Below are 26796 nucleotides of genomic sequence, written 5' to 3'. Positions count from 1 at the left end.
ACACCCATTCGGATGGCTGCTTTTAAAAAAGCAAAAATGGTGAGAATGTGGAAAGACTGGAGCCCTGTGCCCTTTTGCTGGGGATGTAAAATGGTGCAGTAACTCTGGAGAACAGTATGGTGGGTCCTAAAAATAGTGAACAGAACCTCTGCATACATGGTGCAGCCATTCCACTTCTGGGTGTGCACCCACAAGAACCAAAGCAAGATCTCAAAGGATATTTGCACACGCATGCTCACGGCAGGGTTATTCACCATAGCCAGGAAGTGGAAGCAACCCCAAGGGCCCGTCGACAGATGAATGGATAAACAGAATGCACTGTCTATACAAATAAAACGGAATATTTATTCAGCTGTAAGAAAGAAGTCCCGACAGATGCTACCACATGGATGGACCTTGCTAAGTGAAACAAGCCAGTCACAGAGAAAAGACAAACGGTCTGATTTCACCCATACGAGGTACCCAGAGTAGTCAGACTGACAGATACAGAAAGTAGAAGGGTGGTTGCTAAGGGCTGTGCAGCAGGGAGAGGAAGGGGGAGTTACTGTTCAATGGGTACAGAGTTTCGTTTCCACAAGATGAAAATATTGGTCACACAGCCATGTGAATATACTTAACACTGCCGAACCGTACCCTTGAAAGTGGTTATGATGGTTGATTTTATGTATGTTACCGCAATTTAAATAAGGCTAAGCTGATGGAGTCCCTGAGCTGAGAGTTCTGACGGAAAGTGTGACAAAGTCCAGACTGTTTCTGTTCCGGCTCTGTCTTTGTGCTTTCACAGCAGTTAATTCATCGTGTTAGCTCTGTGAGGTGACAGGGTGTTTTAATAGGGAAAGAAATCAAATCAAGCTGACTGATCTGTTTTCAGCGCTCACTCCTGTAATATTGTATAGACACAACCTTGGGCAAGATTTTCTATTAACTTGCTGACAAGGCCAGGGAAGCCACTTTGTGGGCTTGTGAGGAAGAAGGAAAAGGGGTTGATGATTTACTTGGCCTGTGAGCACGGTTGAGGTCAGCTGGATTCCTGGCAGGACCACAGCAATCAAACACTATATCCGCTCACTCACTCAAGCTGAGATGGTACTGCGTATGTGCATCCTAAGTCATTTCAGTCGTGTCCAACTTTTTGCAGCCCTATGGACTATAGCCCACCAGGCTCCTCTGTCCATGGGATTCTCCAGGCAAAATATACTGGAATCCTCCTCCAGGGGATCTTCCTGACCCAGGGATTGAACCGGCATCTCTTATGTCTCCCACTCTAGCAGACAGGTTCTTCACCACTAGCGCCACCTGGGAAGCCCGAGATGGTACTAATGATCATTAAATCTGAATTCTAAGGGACTTTCCTGGTGGTCCAGGAGCTAAGACTCCACGCTTCTAATGCAGGGGGCCAGGGTTTGATCCCTGGTCAGGGAAATAGATCCCTTATGCTGCAAGTAAGAGTTTGCATGCCACGACTAAGACCTGGTGCAGCCAATTAATAAAATAAAAATAAATAATAAAAAATAAATTGCTGCCCTGGTCCAGACATTTCTTCAAATCAGCTCATCATTGAGAGTCAATCCCTAAAAATGAGAAACTGCTAGACAGTGTTATGTGGAAAAAAAGATCCACACATGATGTCATAAAGAATCATTCCCAAGCAAAGAAGGAAATTGAATTCTGCTATTTTCATTGGTGAATTAAAGGTTGCTCGTTTGTCAGCTTTCACTGTGCATATAACAGTTACTTCCAAAGGAGTGCAAAAATACCCATCAGAAACAAAACTCAGAAGTTGCAACCACAAAAGATGGAGAGCTGAGCATTCATTTAAGGGCACACCGTGCTGCTTGTCACATCTCGCTGCCTTGTCATTACGGGGCGGGGGGGACTAATAGCGTCTGTAAGAACAAGCAGAGCCTCAGGGAGAGCTCTGAATAGCCCCATGCTTCTGGACCTTTCTTCTTCATTGCATTTATTTTGAGATTTCTTCTTTTGGCAGTGTTTATGTTTTAAAATTTTTCCAATTGCTGCCTGGGTAAATGTTCGATTCACACACCTGCTATTCAGATATTCTGGGATTTTGTTTTAGGGAATAGTAGCTAGCTACTGAAGGTTGATTTTTTTTTTCCCCTCCTAATACAGATGAATAATTCTCTTCTCCTATTTGAAGGTCATGGCTATTTGGCCACATTGTTTTTATCATTAGCAGGTGAATGCTTGGAAAAAGGATACCCAAACCGTTAGTTTCTGAGTGAAGCATCTTACCTTGCAAGAGGAGAAGATTGAAATGGAAATGAAAAAGTACGTTCGGTGTGCAGAAAAGGAAAGGAGAGTCCTAAGTTACTCGGACTTTCTCTTGGATTTGCAAGGTTTTATTATTTAATACATGTGATTATTATGCATTTCTTCTTCATGAGCATTTCTGTTTTGCTTTGGCATAAAAGTCTTTATGTAACTCAGTTTTTCAAGGACATAGCAAACCGCGCATTTCTTACCTGTATAGTTCTCTCCATCAGAAGTGATCAATGAGAAGTAACTGAGTCAATGCTGACTTTCCTAAACATGAACATTGTTTATCATACTCATATCAAAGAAAAGAGTGAAATGATAAATTTTTGTGTGACCCTGTATTTCCTTTGGCTGGTTTAACTTTTTCCTAAAGTTCAATGGGATCCTAAAAACAATCATAGTTTATTGAGTTTTATGTGCAAGACCGGATGCTTTGTCTTCTTTTGTGAAACCTCATCTGGTGACAATTAAATCACAGCTAAGCTTTAATAAGATGATTTGAGAAATGATCTTACAAGCGACAAAGTTTTGGCCAGAAATGAGCGAATGTTACGTCTTTCGTTCTTTATGTATGCCCTGTAGCCTATCTGTACACAGTTGTTTATTTACGGATAGTCTGGATAAGTTGACAGGCATATTCCTGGCTTTGAGAGCCTTAGATGGGTAGTAGAATACCACACTTAAGCTTCCACACACTGGAATCATGCAGCTTGGGTTCAAGTGCAGTTTTTCACCTTGGGCAAGTTGCTTAACATCTTTATCTGCAAAATAGTGATAATAGTCCGAAGTCTCTAGAGTTGTTGTGAGACTTAACAATAAAAGGACTACATGGAAATGAGTAGTTCCTAAATTATACAGTGTGAGTGTTACCATGGCAATGGAAAGGAGAAATCGAGTCTTCATAAAAATATCCCTTTCAGGCAAAATAGTCATCTGAATAGACATTTGACATAACTATACACAGTATTTTCAAAATTTTTGTTCAAAAATGTTGACTTTAGTTCTGACTAGATAATAAGAACAAATAAAAGCCCTCAATCTAACACTGTCGTCTCTGTCTTAGAAAGCGTTAGAGAAGGAAGATTTACATCGCAGCACTACCTTCTGGAAACTTCACTGCATCAGAGTTGATCAGACCATGAGTGGAAAAACAAGCTAACTTGGCACTACACAGCCCTTTGAACAAGTGCCCTCTTATCTTTTAGGTAACAGGTGGTTGCTGGGGGTGATAAACTGTTCTGGGCAGAATTTCAGATTTCCTTCTTCAGTGCTTTGGGCAGCACTCTTCAATCATAAAGCGATCAATAATAATTAGGTGTCTGAAATGAAATACAGTGTAGCATTACGCTCCCTGCATCCGGAAGAGAAACTCACTTAACTAACTCGAAATCAATGGATTTTCTTTTTATTCCTGGGAGGGCAAGGGGAGAGTTAGAGGTAGCAGAGAACCCAGTGGAAAAGTGAATTGTAGCTTTGGAGGAGGAAATGGCAACCCACTCCTGTTCTTGCCTGGAGAATCCCAGGGATGGGGGAGCCTGGTGGGCTGCCGTCTGTGGGGTCACACAGACTTGGACACGACTGAAGTGACTTCGCTTAGCTTACACAATCAAAAAAAATTAGATTTTAGGACATACTTCCCTCTGAGTAATAGAAACAAACTCTAAAGCATCAAACCTTTATTTCTAACATAAATACTTTCATTTCACTGCAGTCTCTATCACTGTTGGGCCACCTCTTCCACATTTGATGAAAAAGGTCCCTTATAGTGGGTGATCTGTAGGTGAAAGAATGAAGTGAAGGTTGTAAACAGGGCTTAACATACATTATTTTTCAGATCTTAGTTTTAAATGGAGAAAGAATTATTTCTGCTGTGTCTTATAAATCTCAGAAGACAAAACTGATGGTTATTCTGTTACAATTTGGTCTGAACTTTTCCTCTGTAAATTAGAGTAGAGCCAGAGAGAGCACATGGAATCTACAAACTGTAACAAACTTTCCTTAGCGCCCTCCCCAGAGCTTTGAGCCTGAGCCTGGCAGTTCAGTTCAGTTCAGTCGCTCAGTCGTGTCCGACTCTTTGCGACCCCATGAATCGCAGCACACCAGGCCTCCCTGTCCATCACCAACTCCCGGAGTTCACTCAGACTCGCATCCATCGAGTCAGTGATGCCATCCAGCCATCTCATCCTCTGTCGTCCCCTTCTCCTCCTGCCCCCAATCCCTCCCAGCATCAATCTTTTCCAGTGAGTCAGCTCTTCACATGAGGTGGCCAAAGTACTGGAGTTTCAGCTTTAGCATCATTCCTTCCAAAGAAATCCCAGGGCTGATCTCCTTCAGAATGGACTGGTTGGATCTCCTTGCAGTCCAAGGGACTCTCAAGAGTCTTCTCCAACACCACAGTTCAAAAGCATCAATTCTTCAGCGCTGAGCCTTCTTCACAGTCCAACTCTCACATCCATACATTGCAACACTCCCCTAAATTGCTTCTTACATGTTACTTCCAGGATGGACCTCAAGAATGCTTCTAAGTCACTTCAGTCATGTCCAACCCTGTGCGACCCCATAGACGGCAGCCCACCAGGCTCCCCCATCCCTGGGATTCTCCAGGCAAGAACACTGGAGTGGGTTGCCATGTCCTTCTCCAAGAGCACATGGACCTCAAGAATAGTCTATCCTATTTTCAAAAATCTGAATTCTTAGTTCTGCAAAACTACTCACCTCTAAAACTTTCTGTCAGCTTTCTTCCCCCCAAAACTTAAGGTCTCTCTCCTGCTGTCCAGATACTGGAAGGCATTAGGAGAAATCATTCTGTGTTACTATCTGAACTATTTAAAGAAATGACCAGGAAAGAACTTGTGGCTTTTATTGTCTTACGATCATCTTTTGTTTCTAGTCTGCTGGCCAGCTGTGTAATTGCATTATATGGTGGCTGGGGTTCTTATTCCCCTTCAGAGACTATTGGATCAGTAAAAAGAGAAGCAGAGTTAGTAAGAAGGTCCTTTGAATGTTTTTGCTTTGGAAAATAAAACATACATTGAGAAAATTCATTAAACCTCAATGTATAGTTTAACAGATGGTTTTAAAGCGAATGTCATATAACTGCTGCCAAGTCTCTGTGTGTGTGTGTATATATATATATATATATATATATATAGAGAGAGAGAGAGAGAGAGCGAGAGAAAGCTAGAGAGACAGCATCTGGGAATCCCTTAATGTGCCTTCTGATTGCAGGTTTCCTCCCCATCAAAGGTGGTCACTGTCCTGTATTTTCATCATGTCTGTCTTTGTAGTTTTGAAGTTTAGAGAACATACATCTCTAAACCATACATTTAGTTTTTCCAGCATTTGAACTGTATGTAAATGGAATCACAGTATGTGTGTTCATTTGTCTTGCTCTTTTAACTCAGCATTACTTGTAGGATTCATTCATTTTTGTGTGTTAACTTTTTATTTTGAGAATTTTCAAACATGAGAGAATCATATGATGATATCATTGTACAATTGTGTAGTTATATAGCCTAAGAGTTACTAAGATATGGCCATATTCATGGTTTTTTTTAATCAAAATAAATAACAGACATCTCTAATCATTCATCTCTAAAAAGTCAGGAAAATGTCCTATATCACTCCAAGACCGTTATCATAGGTAGCAAAACTAATAGTAATTCCCTAATATCATCTAGAACTTCCATGGTGGCTCAGATGGTGAAGAATCTGCCTGCAATGGGGGAGACCTGGGTTCACTCCCTGAGTTGGGAAAATCCCCTGGAGGAGGGCATGGCAACCCACTCCAGTATTCTTGCCTGGAGAATCCCATGGACAGAGGAGCCTGGCGGGCTACAGTCTATGGGGGTCACAAAGAGTCGGACATGACTGAGCAACTAAGCACAACACGATATCATCTAATATTCACATTTTCCCAACTGACTCCCCCAAACACTTTTACAGCTAGTTTGTTCAAACCAGGATCCAAATCAAGATTCATGAGAAATGTGCTGTTAACAACACAACTTACAGCTTAAAAACAAGCCTGTGATCCTTTTTCTCCTACACTTCATGGGTAGATAAGGTTCCGGTGGGGTCTGGCTGCAGGCACTTCTCCCACAGTAAGAGGAAAATAAATCGCCTCATCTATGCTAATGACATGTCCAACTTTCATGCTCTTTGACTCCAGAGGAAATTACACTGTCTGCATTACTGTCAGAAAACCAATTATGTCCAAAGCCAAGCTGTTATTTTGGGCTTCCCTGGTGGCTCAGATGGTAAAGCGTCTGTCTGCAATGCAGGAGACCCGGGTTCGATCCCTGGGTTGGGAAGATCCCCTGGAGAAGGAAATGGCAGCCCACTCCAGTATTCTTGCCTGGAAAATCCCATGGACAGCGGAGCCTGGTAGGCTACAGTCCATGGGGTCGCAAAGAGTCGGACACGACTGAGTGACTTCACTTTAGTATGGAGCTGATCAAGGCTATGTCTAGTCTTTACTTATTTGGGGGATGGATAGTAGGCTGGCCCATCCAGGGAGACTGCTGGAATACAGATGTCTCCCAACTGAAATTCCCACCAGGACTGCAAGACAAACAGGTGGATAGCTGGTCACTCTGCTCCGTTCGGATCTTTCTGGTTGGTCACGCGTTGCTCATTTAATATGGCAGGACTTTGGGTTTTCAATTCTGTTTGACTCAAACTTTGACCAGAAAGGTCTTTGTAAAAAATCTTGACCCCTCTGTGTCCCTGCTGGGTTGGAAGAGCTGACCTCCCTGGCTCCTTTTTACAATACACGCTTCCTGCAACCTGGCATCTATTTTTTGTTTTTAATATTTATTTATCTGGCTGCATTGGGTCCCAGCCGTGGCATGAAGGATCTTCGTTGTATCATGGGTGGTCCTTCGCTGTGGCTCAGACTCTCTAGTTGTGGCACACAGGCTCAGCCCTCTTGGCATGTGGGATCTTAGTTCCCTGCATGCATGCTCAGTCGCCTCTGACTCTTTGTGACCCCATGGACTGTAGCCATCCAGGCTCCTCTGTCTACAGGATTATCCCAGCAGGAATACTGGAGGGGGTTGCCATTTCCTCCTCTAGGGGATCTTCCTGACCCAGGGATCGCACCTGCGGCTCCTGCATTGGCATTGGCAGGTGAAATCTTTACCACTAAGCCACCTGGGAAACCCCTTAGTTTCCCGACCAGGGATCAAACCCACATCTGCCGCCTTGGAAGGCGGATTCTTAACCCCTGGACCACCAGGGAAGTCCCAGCCTGACATTTAGATCGGTGTTTCCTAAAAGATTTTCCTCAGAATAAAAGTCCCCATGGTCCTCTATGAAAGGGTTATATTGTCAAATGAATTTGAGAGAAACACTGGGTTAAACTGGTTTCTGTAGGTCCTCTCCTGCTAATGAATACAGTGGTTCTCTAGTGGTACATGGCATTTCCCAAAATTACTGTCCTCAAACCCTTTCCACAGAGCATCTCTGGGGGTTACTATTCTGCAGAACAGACTGTGGCAAGTGCTGATCTAGATGACTTGGGTGTGATCACAAGCAACAGTAAACAAATAATCTCATCTCCTGCCTCACGGGCTGTGAAGAGTTTATCTAAGCTAGCTACCAGCGTTGGCCAAGTACAGTGGGTGGGTTGCCATACTGGAAATGAGGAACTTCATTCACGTACTCACTCCACTTGCACCGTTGCTGAAGTTCATATTGTAACAATGGGGGGAAGTATGGAGCTATGCTTACGTGATGAAGACACTGAACTGCTAGTTTCTACCCCTTTAGGTGGAATTTCCACATGCTTTAGATTTTTAGAGGGAAAAGAGTTTTCAACAGTGCCTCTGCTTTGTTTTGTTTTTAATTTTATTGAGGTATAATTGATTTACAATGTTGTGTTGATTTCTGGTGTACAACAAAGTGATTCATTTATATATATATTATATATAATATACATTATATATATTCTATATATTATATAATATACATTATACACACACACACACATTCTTTTTCATATTTTCCTCTGTGGTTTATCACAGGGTGTTGGATTTACTTCCATGTGCTATACAGTAAGACCTTGTTGTTCAGTCTCTGATATTGAGGATCATTTGATGTTAATTATGAAATATTTTAAAAGATGTTTTGCATCTTGAGTTAGGTTCAGTAAGCTTTTCTTTGGATAATCAATGGGAAAACCTTCTTGCCTAGTGACTCTACACTTAGCAAAATGTTTAGATATGCATAGGACTCCTGAAATCATCTGAGTTGGTAAAAATTTGGTGCTTACACAGATTGCTTCTAGATTAACAGAACTTCTTGAGTGTGTTTATCATACCATTCTGTCTAAAACTAAGCATTTAGGATTGAATTTTTTTTTTTTTACTTCTTTCTTCAACACGGCATTTAGATTGACATGCGTGCTCAGTTGTATCCAACTCCTTGCAACCCATGGACTGTATACCACACTCCTCTTACCGTGGACTTTTTCAGGCAAGAATCCTGGAGTGGGTTGCCATTTCCTCCTCCACTTAGATCAACAGTGTTGTTGCTTTTCTCATTTGTTTTCTTTTGAAATAAGAGAGAAACGGCATTGGCTCTCTAATCTTTTGAAATGGAAGACTTCTGGGTTTACTCTGTTCCTCCAAATCTTTGCTTTTCTTTCTCCTCTTTTATATATTGTTTGTATGCACTTGACTTGGAGACTCTTCATCTTAAAGAAGGTGGAAGTAATGTAAGTGTGGGCTGATTGTTTCAGGTTGGGTTTTCCTAGGCTGCGGTTGTTGCAGCGCATGAATAATCCTCCTTTTACGATGTCACATGGGAAGTAGAGGTAGATTCCGGGTTCCGGAGGCTCATTCCGTTTGTTGCTTGTAGGTCTCTAGCCTAAATCCACTTTCACTGGAGCTGTCCAATTTTAAAGGGATGAAGGCTACAGATTTTACTGGATTAACCAAAGAGTCCAGTCAGGTCTCCCCACACCATCTTACAGAAAAACCCAAATGAGCTTTTCGGCCAACCCAGTACTTGCAGGCTGGCTATTTTAACCGCTGAAGGCATAAGGCTCCGCAGTAAGCTACTGTAGATTTCATCATTTATCAATTGTTTTTCCCCTTCAAGCTTCTATCCCATACAGAGTATAATTTAAGGCAGTTGTGCAGAGAATTCAACAAAGATACATTATCCTAGAGAAATATATGAATAGCTCCCTGCCCTGGTACTCTGAGAAGAAGCAGATGACTAAAAAGAATTGATATTGCTTTTTTCCCCATTTCCTCATTTTATGAAATATTAGAGTTTCTTTCTTCCATCAGTACTGGAGCACATCAAAAGCACCCTCTGCCCAGTAAGTCTAGTGATACATACTAGAAAAATTCTTATGCCTGTTCATGTGGGTGCCTGAACAGATATAATCACACTGGCAATGTTTATTATAGGCCCAAAAAGGTGAAGCAACTTAAACTTCCTTCAGTTTCGGATGGTGAAATTAGTTCTGCCACTTCAGTTCAGTCACTAAGTCGTGTTCAACTCTTTGCAGCCCCATAGACTGCAGCACTCCAGGCCTCCCTGTCTATCACCAGTTCGCGGAGCTTGCTCAAACTCATGTCCATCAAGTCGGTGATGCCATCCAACCATCTCATCCTCTGTCGTCCCCTTCTCCTCCTGCCTTCAATCTTTCCCATTTTCTGGGTCTTTTCCAGTGAGTCAGTTCTTTGCATTAGGTGGCCAAAGTATTGAAGTTTCAGCTTCAACATCAGTTCTTCCAATGAATAGCCAGGACTGATTTCCTTTAGGATGGACTGGTTGGATTTCCTTGCAGTCCAAGGGACTCTCAAGAGTCTTCTTCAACACCACAGTTCAAAAGCATCAATTCTTCGGTGCTCAGCTTTCTTTGTAGTCCAACTCTCACATCCATACATGACCACTGGAAAAACCATAGCTTTGACTAGATGGACCTTTGTTGGCAAAGTAATGTCTCTGCTTTTTGATATGCTGTCTAGGTTGGTCATAGCTTTTCTTCAAAGGAGCAAGAGTCTTTTAATTTCATGACTATAATCACCACCTGCAGTGATTTTGGAGCCCCCAAAATGAAGTCTGTCACTATTTCCCCATTTATTTGCCATGAAGTGATGGGACCAGACACATGATCTTAGTTTTCTGAAAGTTGAGTTTTAAGCCAAATTTTTCACTCTCCTCTTTCACTTTCATCAAGAGGCTCTTTAGTTCCTCTTCGCTTTCTGTCATAAAGGTGGTGTCATCTGCATGTCTGAGGTTACTGGTATTTCAGCAATCTTGATTCCAGCTTGTGCTTCATTCAGCCCAGTGTTTCTCATGGTATACTCTGCATATAAGTTAAATAAGCAGAGTGACAATATACAGCCTTGACATACTCCTTTCCCTATTTGGAACCAGTCTGTTGTTCCATGTCCAGTTCTAACTGTTGCTTCCTGACCTGCATACAGATTTCTCAAGTGTTCTCATGGTATTCCCATGTCTTTAAGAATTGTCCACAGTTTGTTGTGGTCCACACAGTCAAAGGCTTTGGCATAGTCAATAAAGCAGAAATAGATGTTTTTCTGGAACTCTCTTGCTTTCTCGATGATCCAGTGGATGTTGGCAATTTGATCTCTGGTTCCTCTGCCTTTTCTAAAACCAGCTTGAACATCTGGAAGTTCATGGTTCATGTACTGTTGAAGCCTGGCTTGCAGAATTTTGAGCATTACTTTGCTAGCATGTGAGATGAGTGCAATTGTGCAGTAGTTTGAGCATTCTTTGGCATTGCCTTTCTTTGGGATTGGAATGAAAACTGACCTTTTCCAGTCCTGTGGCCACTACTGAGTTTTCCAAATTTGTTTTCATATTGAGTGCAGCACTTTCACAGCATCATCTTTCAGGATTTGAAATGGCTTAACTGGAATTCCATCACCTCCACTAGCTTCATTGGTAGTGATGCTTTCTAAGGCCCACTTGACTTCACATTCCAGGATGTCTTGCTCTAGGTTGGTGATCACACCATCACAATTATCTGGATCGTGAAGAGCTTTTTTGTGTAGTTCTTCTGTGTATTCTTGCCACCTCTTCTTAATATCTTCTGCTTCTGTTAGGTCCATACCATTTCTGTCCTTTATTGTGCCCATCTTTGCATGAAATGTTCCCTTGGTATCTCTAATTTTCTTGAAGAGATCTCTAGACTTTCCCATTCTGTTGTTTTCCTCTATTTCTTGGCATTGGTCGCTGAGGAAGGCTTTCTTTTCTCTCCTTGCTATTCTTTGGAACTCTGCATTCAAATGAGTATATCTTTCCTTTTCTCCTTTGCCTTTCACTTCTCTTCTATTCACAGCTATTTGTAAGGCCTTCTAAAACAACCATTTTTCCTTTTTACATTTCTTTTCCTTGGGGATGATCTTGATCTCTGCCTCCTGTACAATGTCACGAACCTCCTTCCACAGTTCTTCAGACAGTCTGTCTATCAGATCTAATCCCTTGAATTTGTTACTTCCACTGTATAAGCATAAGGGATTTGATTTAGGTCACACCTGAATGGTCTAATGTTTTTCCCTACTTTCTTCAATTTAAGTCTGAATCTGGCACTTAGATCCATGTAATGGTAGGCGGTACTCAAAAAGAATGAGGTGTTTTCTGTATGTACCAATGGGAAGATTTCCAAAACATATTCATAAATGAGAGGAGAAAAAAAGAGTTGTGGAATAATGTGAGCAGAATGCGCCCATTTGTGGCTTAAAAACTGTATTTATATCGTGTGGGAGTGTGTGGAGAAGGAGGAGAGAGAGAAGGACATTACCAAAGAAAGGCAGTGGTGAGAGGTGACGAGCTGGGTGTTTGAAAGGAGGGACAATGAAAAAGAAGTTTGTTTTCTATTTCTTAAATTATTTACTGTTAAAATGCTTCATCTATTTCCATAAATTTTCAAAAAAGCATGCATGTGTGCACATGCAGAAAATGGAAAGAGAATGTTCTAGCTATTTTTAACAAATTTATCCAGCCCAGGCATTGACTAAACAAGAACAAGCCCTTCCAAGATGCCAGTTTTAATTCTTTGATGTCAAAGAAGCATAGGATTCCTTGGCTTAGCACAAATCTGAATGTATAGCAAAAGTGAAAAAACTAATTGGAGGTGATGAGGAACTGGCTTTTAGTAAACATGGCATAAACTGCAGTACTGGCTCAAAAAAAGTTTACAAAAGTGATTAAAACTGCTGTTATTCCGTTACCAGAGTTGGTCTCTGGGCTTTGATGGAATTTACTGTTGAGAGTCCTTCTTTCACCAGGCTTCCTATTTATAAAGCTTTCACTCAATTGTAAACAGACTTCCGAGCAATAAAATGCAACATAAAGCTGTGGAAAAAAATAACCTTAGTTTTTTACCTTTGTTTACAAACCAGTGCAATGATAGGCGTGTTTTTAAATGTAGGTTTTCTTATTATTCAGGTATAGTGAAGCCAACAGATCAAGACAATTGCCATTGAAAAGAGTTTGTTATCCTCAGAGCTTGCAAGAGAAAGGGCATGCCAGGCCATAGAGGGCCAAAATGGGTTGTTCAGGAGGCAGAAAGAATGGGAGGCAAAGGTGGGCAAGAGCCTTTTTTCATGGTTTCCACAAGAAGCAATGGGCAGAACAAGGTAAATGGGCTTACCCGGCTGGTTTGACTCATTGTAGTAGACTCTGGAGCTTAAGGAGTGTCTCCAGTTGTCTGGTACCTGGCGCTGTGGTGATTAGGGCAGAGGAAGAGTGGCCTATTTTCTGTAAGAACTCTGTGAAGGAGGTGGTTGAGGGTGGGGCTCTGGATAGGTCGGTTTGCATAGGAAAGGCAGGCTCCCCGCGAGGGGCCCAGTTGAGGATCAGCGTGGCCCCAAGATGTCAACAGATCCAAAAAATGGAAAATAAAAAGATGTTGATAAAAGTGCAAGAATAACTATGCTTTTCAAGGTTTCCTGGATGACTTTTACATTAATATTTTGTTTAACGACAAGCTTAGAGAGCCTTCCTTAGATGGGCTAACCTTTTCATGTGGTTTTGGGAGCTGTATTGGGTACAGTAATTGAGAAGTCCTTCTCTCACTCATTTCAGGCAAGAGAGAGGGGATATGTGAAGCTTTTTAAAAGGTGTTTGGATATACTCTTCTAATTCTTTGTCTATAAAAGGCAATCAGTCGTTTCCCCTCTTGTTCTCCTTAGGCTGTTTCGTGTGTTGGTGTGGAATTTTAGACTGGATATCACTGCTTTAGCATTTGCACACTTGCTTGTTTATGCAACTTTATTTTGGTGTCTCAGTTGCCACAGGACTATCTTGAAAGCCTTTTACAGTGTTTTACACTTACTGCAGCCCAGAGATTTGGTTCTTTTCTGAAGATCCAAGGAATTGCATTGTTGCTACCTAACCTATATTTTCATTTTGGCAGGGGAAGTCAGCTTCCTGCTTTTTGTGTTTGGTTCTATTGTGTTAGAGGATAAAGTCATTGGCTTTAGAAATTCGCCTTTATGTGCCCGTGCTCATGCTCAGTTGCTGAGTCATGTCTGACTCTCTGTGACCCGGGGGACTGTAGTCCGCCAGGCTCCTCTGTCCGTGAGATTTTCTGGCAAGAATACTGGAGTGGATTGCCATTTCCTCCTCCAGGGAATCTTCCCAACCCAGGGATCAAACCCACATCTCCTGTGTCACAGGCAGATTCTTTACCACTGAGCTACTGGGGAAGCCCCTTCACCTTTATATCTTTAGATAGCTTCACCATATATCTTTAGATATATGCTGTATATCTAATCCTTGTATTTTAATGCTGCCCTCTTGTTTACTGTGGGCTAAAGTTTAATTTAATCATCTGCTTAGATTTACTATTTTTGTTTTTAACTGATGGTTTTGCTCTTGTGGTCACTTTTTTTTTTTTTTTTTTTTTCGTTTCTTAACAACTCCATGTTTATCTTGAGCATCCTTGTGTAGCTGCCTTCATCTTCTGCCCAGACTTCTGCAATCATCCAGTAACTGGCCTCTGTCCAGTCCGTCCTCCATGCTGAAGTGGGCATTGGTCTGTCGAATAACTCAAACCCGATCAGTTTCTTCACGTTTCCCTTAGGAGAACCTGGTCAGGAAGGCCCTGCATGGCCCAGCGCCCCCTGCCCCTCTGACTGCCATCTCAAACCATCGTCCTCCAGCTGGTGTTGGCTGTGCAGTCACACTGGCTTCCTCTCTGCTTGTCCACGGCACCCTGATCCCCCCTGCTTGCTCTGTCTGGAGTGTTTTCCACTTCCTCCCCGACTCCCCTCAGCTAAGATACCATACATTCAGCTTTCAGACCCAACTTGGGGGTCTCTTCCTGAGAAAAGCCTTCTCCAATTCCCCAGTTGTTGCTGTTGTTCAGGCACTCAGTCGTGTCCGACTCTTTTGCAGCCCCATGGACTGTAACCCACTAGGCTCTGTTGTCTGTGGGATTTCCTAGGCAAGAATACTAGAGTGGGTTGCCATTTCCTTCTCCAGGGGATCTTCCCAACTCAGGGGTTGAACCCGAGTCTCCTGCATTGGCAGGCGGGTTCTTTACTGCTGAGCCACCAGGGAAGCCCCAGCTCCCCCGTGGAGGAGGTTATTTAGCATATGCTCTGATGGAAGCATGTCTTCTTTTGAGGCCCATCTCAGTTTGCAATCATAGATGAGGTGGCGTCTCCTTTGATGACTGAATCACACCTTAGCCTGTGATCTCTGGGAGGGAGGGGCTGTCCCTCTGCTTACCATCATCCCCAGCCCAGATGGAGTCCCTTGCACTGTGGGCAGCTGGTCCTCAGTTGTTGCCTGAGTGTGGAGAGACAGCTGAGGTCCGGATAACAGTGGTTGGGCTGAGAGCGTCCATATTCTGCTGGTGCTGGAGCTCTCGGACCTCCGTGTCCAGGGCTCTGCCCACCTACCTGCAGGTCCTTCGTTTCTGTCTGTGGCTCTGCTTCACTCGCTTTACTCCACGGTTTTGAAAAGTTCCTGGGAAACTTGTTTTGTTGAAGGGAAATCTGTTCATTTACATGGTTCAGGACAGGACGACACTTCTTTATTCATCCGGAAGGTCGCTAATAAACTTTTACCTTGAAAACCCCCACTTCATCTTGCCTATTCAGTCTTTCCTACTGTGCTGCTGAGCAAATGTTTTTAAAATCAGGCAGAACTTTCTGACCTAACAGCACACACTTCTCTTCCCCTTCCCCGGGCATCCCCCTTCTGTACGAGAGCACTTTCTGCCCTCTTCCCACCATATCTTGTCCTTTGGTTCAGGACATAAAACTCCTTCACCTCCCAAAGCGAACACTGCCTAATAGTTTCCCCATTCACTTCTAACCCTTATCCTTCCATACAGCCTTCCTGCCCTCACTTCTGGGGGCTATAGGTTTATATACATCCATCTTCTTATTAATATGTTCTCAGTAAGCTGTCTGCCAGGGCTAACATTTATTTTTCCTTCTCATACCACTGAATTCTTGGTAATCTAAGGGAGGGCATTAGAATACATCATTAAAATAATAAGTTTCAAAATGGATAATCAGGGATTTTCAGTCCTGATATGCTTGAGGATAACCCAGAGAGCTTTTTACTGTCATATAGTTGTCAGGTCCCAGGCTGGACCTGTTAAATGGTGGCAGGGGAGGCATCAGTGTCTTTCCAGACTGGCAGGGTGACCTGGTAAAGATCGGACAGCTAGTGGGTAACAGAGTTCAATCACGATTCTTGTTTCCTTGCTTTCTTTCTAGTTCTTACGCATATATTTTTTGCATTAAATTCTATTGAGACTTGTGTGTGTTTAATTAAACTGTATCTAAATTTATCTACATAAAATTGTTTTCATATTTTATAACTGATGTTTCCAACCCCCCGCCCCCGCAACCTGGATGACTGTGTAACCAAAGCAGGCAAAGAATCTCAAGCTGACCGAAGGGACCACAACCACTTCGCACTTCCTCCTCTCAGTACTTCCTAGATGTAATAGCTTTGCTGTAATAGCTTTGTTTCCTCTACAGGCCTTGCCAATCCCCCCTGCCCCCATCCTGCCTGGAGCCACTGGCCTGCCCTGTGTGCTGCGCCCCCCTTCCCCACTCGTGGGCTCTGTTCCCACTTGACTTGCCCTCCATCACACCACTGATCCGAGGAAATGCTTCCTCTTCCCTCCCCCAGCCCCTGCTTGCCCGAGCGGTTGGCTCAGGTGAGTGGCTGGGTCCTCGTAGAGGGACGTTTGGGAACTGAATAATTCCTTCATTCCTCGCTGGGACCCGAGAGAGACAGGTGGGTGTCCCTCGGAGGTCTCCCCCCGCCCCTTCAGTCTCTCCTCGGGAACCTGGGTACCAATCCAGGGAGCTTTAGAAGAGATGTTTTCATACCATCTTTTAATAGTTGAGAAGCGACTAAATCCTCAAGAAGACAGTAAGACATGATCTGTATGAACTAGGTAATTAAAAGAGGAACCCCTTTTGAGGAATCCCTTTCTGAGGAAGGGTCACACTCTAGAAGATGCTATGTGATGCAGAAGTTAAACCAAGGATGAAGTTAGTGTTTCTGGCTTCGAATGCTAACCCTCTTCCCAGTGTGGTTCTGAGAGGTGGTTGAGCTGCCCTGTGGTTCAGTTTCCTCAACCATACATCACGATTAAATAAAGTGAAGTGAAAACGCCTGCATCATAGGTAATTGGATTGTCTTGAAGATGAAATGAAATAAGCAGATTAAGATGCTGATCGTAGTAGCTGGTCACTGGTATCATTAGCTTACATTAGTCAAGTATGATTTACAGAAGCTTTCCCATACATTATATTATATACATCTTAAAATATGCTTTAAAAAAAATGGTCTTTGTTACCGACTCACACCTGCTTCTCTGTGTTTTGCTTACAGCCCTGGAAAGGAAAATATCCATGAGGCAAAGCAGAGAGGAGCTGATAAAACGAGGGGTCTTGAAGGAAATCTATGATAAAGGTAAGGGGACCACTCCAGGCTCCACGGGCCAGAAAGAAGCCATGCTTGGAATCTGTGTGTGTGTGTATTTCTCAGAGTAGGATTTCGTTCTCTGCATTGCTTTGTCAGAGTTTGAACCTGTGAAACTCCAGACACTTCTGGAGAGATCAGAGAATGGAGCTGACAGTGCTGAAGTGATTGGTATTGTCGCGAAGGTGAACCCTCCCTTTTTCTCAGCTTTGGAATCAAACCATGGGATGCTAAGAAAAGTGATGGGGCCCCAGGAATGGTGTCAGTACTGGGGGTGAGCCTGTTGGTGTCTGAACACACACAGCTGGGGTGAATTTAATTGCTTCGGTTCTTTCAGGCACCAGGGATTCCCAAGACAAATGTTAAAAATCCGCAAGCATCTAGAATATCCTGAACAGCTCTTTTGGGGCAGTTCATCTCCCAGCAGTAGGAGAATCAAAGTGAAGAAAATGATAAAATATAAATGTACACGTAAGAGATTTCAAATGATAATATTTACAATGATTACAAATGCTCTGTGAATGTGTCCACAAGTGTTCGCCAGTGACTTATCATGTGTCGTTTGCTGGTTGAACTACTGCCTTTAAATACAAAGCTACACAGTGGTTCACACAGCATATTAACTAGTCATCCCCGGCCCCCCGCCAACCCGTCTCCTCCCTCCCCACCCTTCCCCTCATCACCCTTCACTTAAAGCTTTACGAGAAGTGTTGTTTAGTCTCTCGCTGTGCTTAGTCACTCAGTCGTGTCTGACTCTCTGCGACCCCATGGACTGATGCCCACCAGGTCCCTCTGTGGGATTTCCTAGGCAAGAGTACTGGAGTGAGTTGCTGTTTCCTTCTCCTGGGTATCCTCCTGACCCAGGAATCAAACCTGCATCTCCTGCATTGGCAAGTAGATTCTTTACCTCTGAGCCACCAGGGAAGTCCTTTAGGAGAAATGACATACTCTTATTCCAGCTTTGTTACGGCCATCAATACTCTTCAGGTCTTACTGTTTGACGCCAGTGTTGTTTGTTGGGCTGGATTATTAAATCACACACTCTCCTTTAAAGATCCACCCTAACCATCAAAGTGATCTTGTAATTCTGACAGTTCACCACATTTTCGTAGGTCCTCTGCGTGCTGAGTTTGTGTCCTGACACCGAAAGGCAAGTGTGTTTCTAACCTGGGTGTTTTCCTCTGATTCTGCTGTCCTCAGTGAGTTGGTCCTTATTCCTCTGGAACAACTCACCTCATTCACCCCTGTCATGGAGCATCCTGATGGCACTTTTAAAGTATTTTTAGCACTTTGCCACTCTGAAATGCTGCAAGTTGTAAGGGCCTTGTATGTAATAATAAGATCTCCTAGGCAACAATTAGAGTGAAAAATCTGTGTCAATTTAGAGTGTTGTAAAACTAATGGAATAAAACCCAGTCTATTTTTAACACATTTTAAAGTTCAATCTTTATTTTTAGCCAACTCTTAAGGGTTTTTTTAAATGAATCTGAATTAGTAAAGTTTATTGAATAAAACTAAGTTGTCATGTATCATGAATGTATTGGAAAGGCCTCTGGAATATTTTCGGTCAGGCAAACCAGGAGTTCAAGTGTACCCTGTCAACAATCATACCACAGCCCCAAACACACACATGATCTTCCCATGTATATTTCACTAAATACACAAAAAATCTTCACCACCACTCACTGGTAGGGTGTGAAGTTGTATTATTTCAAGTTTCCTGAATTAGTTGGTGCCTCAGATGGTGAAGAATCTGCCTGCTGTGCAGAAGACCCAGGTTCAATCCCTGGGTCGGGACTATCCCCTGGCATAGGAAATGGCAACCCACTCTAGTGTGTTTGCCTGGATAAGTCCATGGACAGAGGAGCCCGACAGGCTACCATCCATGGGATAGCAAAGAGTTGGACTTGACTGAGTGGCTAATTCTTCATTAATTATAGCCGCCTGGCACCTCATGGGTGAGCCATGCCGGCCTTCTACTTCTGAGCAAGCCATGCCACGAGACAGTTTTTTGGTTGATTAGGCTCTCCAGAGAAAAAGAATCCATAAGTTTGTCACTTTTATCCAACGTCTTACTTTCTGTTGTTGTTCAGTCGCTCAGTCATGTCTAGCTCTTTGCAGCCCCACGGACTGCAGCATTCCAGCCTTGCCTGTCCTTCACTGTCTCCAGGAGTTTGCTCAAACTCATGTCTGTAGAATCAGTGATGGTATCTAACCATCTCATCCTCCATCGCCCTCTTGTTTTGCCCTCAGTCTTTCCCAACATCAGGGTCTTTTCCAATGAGTTGGCTCTTTGCATCAGGTGGCCAAAGTATTGGAGCTTCAGCATCAGTCTTTGCAATGAATATTCAGGGTTGATTTCCTTTAGGATTGACTGGTTTGATCTCCTTGCAGTCCAAGGGACTCTCAAGAGTCTTCTCCACAATTTCAAAAGCATCAATTCTTCAGCACACAGCCTTCTTTAAGGTCCCCCAAACCCACCCTTTTGTTGATCTTAACTTTCCCTCTTTCATCTCAAACTCCTTTCTCCACATTCCCTCTCCAGTGAAGATGGGAAGTGTCTGACTGCACATATGGTATTCCAGAGTCAGCATCCAGGGGCTATTACTGTCAGCACTAAAGCCTGTTCAGTCCAGTTCAGTGATCCCTCCCCTTCCGTCCGTTCTTCCTGCAACCTCTATGTCTCTCACTGGAAAACTTCTGGAATCCTCTGAAGGAGAGAATACATTTTATTATAGTCTTTATAATTTCCATCATGCTTAATAACTGCTGTTGCTGCTGATGCTGCTGCTAAGGTGCTTCAGTCGTGTCCGACTCTGTGCGACCCCATAGACAGCAGCCCACCAGGCTCCTCCATCCATGGGATTTTCCAGGTAAGAGTACTGGCATGGGCTTCCATTGCCTTCTCTAGCTTAATAACTGTGTTAGGGTAAATATTGCCTGAATAACTTTCTGACTTAATCAAGGAAGCCGTAGACTATTAGAGAAGAAAGACCCTGATGCTGGGAAAGATAGAAGGCGGGAGGAGAAGGGGATGACAGAGGATGAGATGGTTGGATGGCATCACTGACTCAAAGGACATGAGTTTGAGTAAACTCTGGGAGATGGTTATGGACAGGGAGGCCTGGCGTCCTGCAGTCCATGGGGTCGCAAAGAGCTGGACACGACTGAGCGACTGAACTGAACTGAGACCATTAGAGCAAAAGGCCCACTTTATAGGGGAAGAAACGGGGGGTGCATTGAGTCTGGGGGCTGCCAGCCCACACTAGGAGCTGCCCCAGAATTAGGAACTGGGTCCTGTTTGAGGTCATCTCGTGGCATGCGTTCAGTCACTGGCTGTGGAGAAAAGGACCGGTCTGGCCCCCACCTGTCACCACAACTTCCGGGTTTATTTCTGTCTTTGCGCTTATCAGTGTCTGCTTTTTTCCATTCGGTGGTTGACTGGGCTTCCTCACTGGCCCGTAAACTCCAAGAGAACATGGACCTTGTAGGCTTGCTGCCAGACCCCCCCCCCGCCAGCCGCCCATCGAACCTCAGATAGAGAAGCTTGAGACAGGCTTACTCACCAGAATACTTACTGTTTGGATGATGAGAAGGGGAGAAGTAAAATTGCAAAGTAAATTGTATTTACTGGAGATTTTTCTGATAAAAGCGTTGTTTTTCTTTTTTTTTGTCACTGTAGATATTAATCATATGACCTTGTATTCTGTTTCATCAACTGTTAGGAACGTGAGTCCTGAAATCATTGCTTGGATTCAGTTCTAGTTCCACTTCGCAAGAGCTGTGCAACTTTAGTCAGCTTGCTGAACACCTCTGGTGCTTCTGTTTCTGTATTTGAAAGTGTGGATGATAATATAATGTGGATGACGTGAGATCACATATCTGCATTAGATTGCCAAAGCTGCCATAACAAAATACCAGAGGCTGGTGACTTAAACTATAGAAATGCGTTTCCCCGTGGTTTTGGAGGCTGGAAGTCCAGGATCCGGGTGCCAGCAGGGTTGGTTTCTGGTGTGGCCGCCTGTCAGCTTGCAGACGGCTGCCAGCTCCCTGTGACCTCACGTGGTCTTCCATGCGTGCAGTCCTGGTATGTCTTCCTCTTTTCACAAGAAAATCAGTCCTGTTGGACCAAGGCCCACTCTTCGGACCTCATTTAACCTCATTACTTTCTTAAAAGCCTCATCTCCAAATACAGTCCCACTGGGGATTTGGGCTTCACATGTAAGCGTGGACAGTTGGCGGGGACGGACGCAGTTCCGTCTGTAACAATGTGCAGAGTGCACTGGTGGCAGTCATTCCATAAATCCTTGAGAAATTGTTAACAAACCTCTATTGGTAAGAATCTCATCGTCATCATCCTATGTATTTTTTTAAACCCTTGACGTTCCTCTTCTAGCTCAGGCCTCCTTCAGTGTTATGAAGGGACATCGTTGTCCCTTTTCAGGTTCAGGAATCTTCAGCCCCCTTCACGACTGTCTTACCATGTGGGTAGCAGAGAACCCAGCCCCTCGATGTCTGACTTCATCGCCTTCTCGTCCTTCCCCTCTCATCCTCGTAGCCTCTAAATACGTCGTTTGCTTGTCATCATCCTTCCCTTCCCTACAGCATCAGTCAGCGGCTTTGTCTGAGAGCCTAGGGAGTAGAACAGACAAACTTTGATTGCCACAACCTGAGTGAACAGCAAGGGGCCAAGAGCCTCGCATCCTTTTCCAAGTTGTTCGTTTCAGAGGTAAATTTCATAGGTTTTCAGCCGTCCTTCCTCGTCGCCTGGCTGGTCAGTCCTCATGTGGCACCGAGTCTGCTAGCACCTGAGTCTGGTCGTCTGGCAGCAAAGCGCTGTCCAGCACAGATTCAGTCCCTGAGAGCTGCCCAGTGGTCTGTAGCGACTGTCAGCCCGTCTGCAGGGCCGGCCTGGGTTCACGCTGCAGTTACACTGTTTTGGATATGATATTGCTAATGCGGAAAGCAGTTTATCTTTAGTAGGTGAGCTTTTCTCTTCCAGCTCTTTGTTATTGATTTTGCTTAATAATGCCTTACTTGTTTATAGAAAGTGTAAAGATAAGCTGTAGGGATGTGAGAAGTGCACCTGTTTAGGCAGAGGGAACTCAGAATTATTGAGGTTTTCTTACGGCTTCCCTGGGCTCATATGGCAATGCAGGAGACCCAGGTCGATCCCTGGGTCAGGAAGATCTCCTAGAAAAGAGAATAGCAAGCCAGTCCGGTATTCTTGCCTGGAGAATTCCATGGATAGAGGAGCCTAGCGGGCTACAGTCCATGGGGTTGCAAAGAGTTGAATACAACTGAGCAACTAACACTTTGGATTATTCTGACAGTTCTCCTAGAAATTCCTTATCTTATTCTTGGTTGATTTAGTCGCTAAATCATGTCTGACTATTGTGACCCCATGGACTGTAGCCCCCCAGGCTTCTCTGTCCATAGGACTTTCCAGGCAAGAATACTGGAGTATTCTTTTTATACTGCATGTATAATACTGGAGTATATTTTTCTTAGCAGGTTAAAATCCCAAAATGGTCACTAAATTTAAGTCAGGCAAAATGAGAGCTTAGATTGAAGAGCAGAGATTTTCTCAATATCTGTAGAAACTAGCTCAGGAATCCTTCACTTAATGGAATGCAGGTGTGATGAGCAGGAGCTACTGGATGGCTCATATTTTTTATTGGTTTCCCTATCGAATCATGGAAGTATAGAGTTCAGAAGAAAGTTTAGATAAAACTTTAAAAATCAGAAAAGTGTTTGATCTCTGGATTTATCAAGGCCATATAAAAATGCAGCAAACTTTGAAAACTATGAAGAAAATTTTAAACTGTTTAATCATGATGGAGTAGGAACATAACATTTTAAATGCTTTTTCCTCCTTTTCCCACATTTCTCACTATATGGATATAGCAATTTTGTGAAAAGCACAGCGTAAAGATTACAGTGGACCATCATCAGTCTGAAGAATAAAAATGTGAAACCAACTAATGATGGAAAATAACCTATCATTTTGTAGACAGCTTATTTTTAACTATTTACCAATTTCGTAATCTATTTTTTTTAGTGAGAACTTAAGGGTTCTCCTAGACTCCTGGAATGTTCATTCATTCAGGAAATTGATACTGGCTCCCCACTCTGGGCCAGGTGGTCAGGTGTCAAGCTATAGTGATAACCAAAAGAGTAAAACCCTCACATTCTCAGTTTACATTCTTCCAAAGGAGTCAGGAAATAATTAAATAAGCATATGATATCCTGTCAAGGAGTGATGAATTCTCTGCAGGCAAACAAAGCAGTAGTGTAAGGAGATAAATTCAGGATTGGGGGCATGATTTTATATCAACGCAGTCATGGAGGCCCTCTGGAGGAGGTGATATTTTACACAGAGACCTAAATGCTGTGAAACAGGAGCATCGGTCCTACTGCTAACTCTAAACAACGTGTAACCTAATTCTTGGGCCCTTAAGTTGTGTTGGTATGTACATTAAAGCCTCTGGGCTGCATTTGCTTCTCGCTTGGTTCTCTGTAAATCCGAACATGTCACCCCCTACTCAGAGAAGTTCCAGGTTTCTCCAGCAGCCTCCCAAACCCTCTGCGACCTGCCCTCCAGCCCCTAAGTTTGCTTCAGTTCCTGGGCGGTTCCTCCTCATAACTTCCTCTTGTGACATCTCACCTGCTTTCCAGCCCCTGACATTGGCAGTGGCTGCGCTGTCTTCCCAGCACCCTCTTCCCCGAGACATCGTTCACATGGTTCACTGCTCTTTCAATTCTTGGCTCAGATGCCTCCTTCTCAACGAACCTTCCCTGGAAGCTCTGGATTTTAAATCGTTGCCTCCTCCCATAGGTCCATAGTCCCCTGACCCTGCGCCACTGTGTTCTTTCTCTCCTTTTTTCCTTCTGTCTATTGTCACCTGCAGTCTGTAAATTACATATATATTGTGTTAGCCTTTTCCTCATCGGTCTCTCCACACTGAAATGTGAGCTCCAGCAGGTAGGACAGCATCTCTGTCTGATTTGTTCATGGACCTTACAGGCGTCCTGCTGCCCGCAAAGTGGCGGGACATAGTCGATGCTCGGTGTAGGTTTCCTGAAAAGAACAACAAATGCCAGCTTGAGACTGTCTGCATATATATGTGACTTGGTCTGTTCACCCGTGTGGGCAAAATCCAGAACACTAGAGCTCTGATCCCCCTTGTTATTCACTGGAAGGACTGTTGTTGAAGCTGAAACTCCAATACTTGGCCACCTGATGCGAAGAACTGACTCATTTGAAAAGACCCTAATGCTGGGAAAGATGGAAGGCAGGAGGAGACGGGGACGACAGAGAATGAGATGGTTGGATGGTATCACTGACTCGATGGACATGAGTTTGAGTAAACTCCGGGAGCTGGTGATGGACAGGGAGGCCTGGAGTACTGCAGTCCATGGGGTTGCAAACAGCTGGACACGACTGAACTGAACTAATTATATATGAAACTTTATTGCCAATTATTTAAATAGGAAACATTATCTTGGGTGTATATTCATGTATAGAAAGAAAGTGTTAGTCGCTCAGTCATGTCTGATTATCTGATTCTTTGTGACCGTGGGATTCTCTAGGCAAGAATACCGGTTTGGGTTGCCATTCCCTCCTCCAGGGGATCTTCCCAACCCAGGGATCCAACTGAAGTCTCCTGCGTTGCAGGCTGATTCTTTATCATCTGAGCTACCAAGGAAGCTCCTATATTCATGTATATGGATGCCAAATACTCTACATGCAAATAGTGCCTTCTAAATGTTACAGAGAAGAATATCCTGAAAACAGTGAGCTGTTTGGCTGTTAGTAAAATAGTGCTGATTTTTCTCAGACTTAGCAAGAATCTCATGAGGTCACCTGGCCTGGCCTTTGTTGTTTTTCTAACATGGAAATGAAGCAGCTGTGGCCCAGTGAGGTTACAGCCTTGCCTAAGGGCTCACAGCCAGTGAATGTAGACTCTGGAAAACTCTGCCTAGACCTTCTATCCTTCGTTTGGAATTTATGTTGTTGTTATTTAGTCACTAAGTCATGTCCAACTCTTTGCAACCCGATGGACTATAGCCCACCAGGCTCCTCTGTCTCTGGGATTTCCCAAGCAAGAATTCTGGAGTGGGTCACCATTTCCTTCTCCAGGAGACCTTCCCAACCCCAGAGATCAAACCTGCATCTCCTGCATTGGCAGGTGGATTCTTTACCACTGAGCCACTTGGGAAGCACTTGGAACTTACCGGAACACACACAAAACATTGTAATATATTACCTATTGGTTATCAGAGGATACTGATAAGTACTGCTCCTAATGGTTATTGCAAATGATCTCTACAAATAAGCATGATGCTGTATATAAAGAACATTCAGGATAACAGTGGCAAATGGTCTGTATTTTTCAACACTGGGTTTTGTGATGAAACCTCAGTTCTATGATAGTCCTGTCACGTGCTTTGTAATGGATGAGTGTGTTTCACTCACTCAATCAGTGAGTTTGTATCACTGATCAGGAGGGGAGGAGAGGGAAAGAAGACCCTCTCTCTCCACGAAATGACATGCTCTTGCCCCAGTATATTACACGCATCCAGTCCCCAAACAGAAGCAGGGAGCTGGGATGTGCGGCTGTGTGCAGGGATGGAGTTGAGGCCGATGCAGTTCCCTGGTCGCTAGGGGACTACTCGCTACAGTCACGCCAAGACCTGGGGGAGGAGATCCATAATCCCACCAGCGCAGAAAGAAGGGAGGGTAGGTGGGATGGGGTGTAGGGGAAGTGTGACCGTGTGCCAACGAGAGTCTTCCCTTTCCCCTGTGTGCTGGGAATTAGCGATAACATTTCACAACAAATAAGAAAATGCATTGAGGTGTGCTTTTTTCCCCCTTCATCGAGTTGGAGCAGCATTTTGGAAGGTGTTATTTTTAATTATCAACACAAACAGAACCTCCTTGAAATGGATGACTCTCTTATGCGGAGTCTATATTTTTCCCCCCTCCCCAGACATTCATGACGAAAAAGCCTGGTATTTAAATGAAAAGGTCGTCGTCTTTTAAAAATAAAAATAACAATTCTCTCCTGTATCAGAGGAGAAGAATTTGTCGACTTGAGCCTTTTAAGTCTCGTTGTTTATCTGGCGTCCCAGGTGCATAGATTCTTAAAGCTGTGAAGTTTATGGGAAGTAGTGCTTTTCACAGCCTTTCCCAGGCACTGTTATTTTGTCGCATTTTTAGCTGTTTCTGCTGTCTCACCTAGAAATGGCATCTTCTGGAAGCTGTGATTTGGAGTAACTGTGAAAATGAAAAGAATGTTTACTTTGGCCTCAGTGACATAAAATCATTTATATAGCACCTTGACACCTAATGCAGTGGATAGCCCTAGTGGAGTAAGTGGAAAGCAGATCAAATGATAAAGAATGAAGAGAAACTGTGCTCTAGATTCTCTTTCAGATATCACTGTTCTTTCGGGAAATCACTATCCCAAGTGAAGAAAAATTAAGAACGTAGTTTTTATTATAGCTGTGAGCAGACGTTCCCCAGCAAGTGGATTCATCTCTTGTGTGTTTGTTGAATGAATGCTTGTT

General features: G+C 43.6%; 1 protein-coding gene across 1 annotated transcript in view; it reads left to right on the top strand.

The window, feature by feature from the left end:
* The window catches only part of PHACTR1 (phosphatase and actin regulator 1), a 516206-nt gene that overhangs the window by 401901 nt on the left and 87509 nt on the right, over nt 1-26796 (top strand). Inside the window, exon 4 of the mRNA XM_068994199.1 lies at nt 17134-17214. Within this exon, the coding sequence (XP_068850300.1) occupies nt 17134-17214 (81 nt within the window). The remainder of the gene's footprint in view (nt 1-17133; nt 17215-26796) is intronic.

The sequence above is a fragment of the Capricornis sumatraensis genome, chromosome 22, assembly GCF_032405125.1.
Source record: "Capricornis sumatraensis isolate serow.1 chromosome 22, serow.2, whole genome shotgun sequence".
In the NCBI taxonomy this organism is placed as follows: Eukaryota; Metazoa; Chordata; class Mammalia; order Artiodactyla; family Bovidae; genus Capricornis; species Capricornis sumatraensis.
Note: the sequence above shows the minus strand (reverse complement) of the source record. Positions and strands in the feature narration are given on the sequence as shown.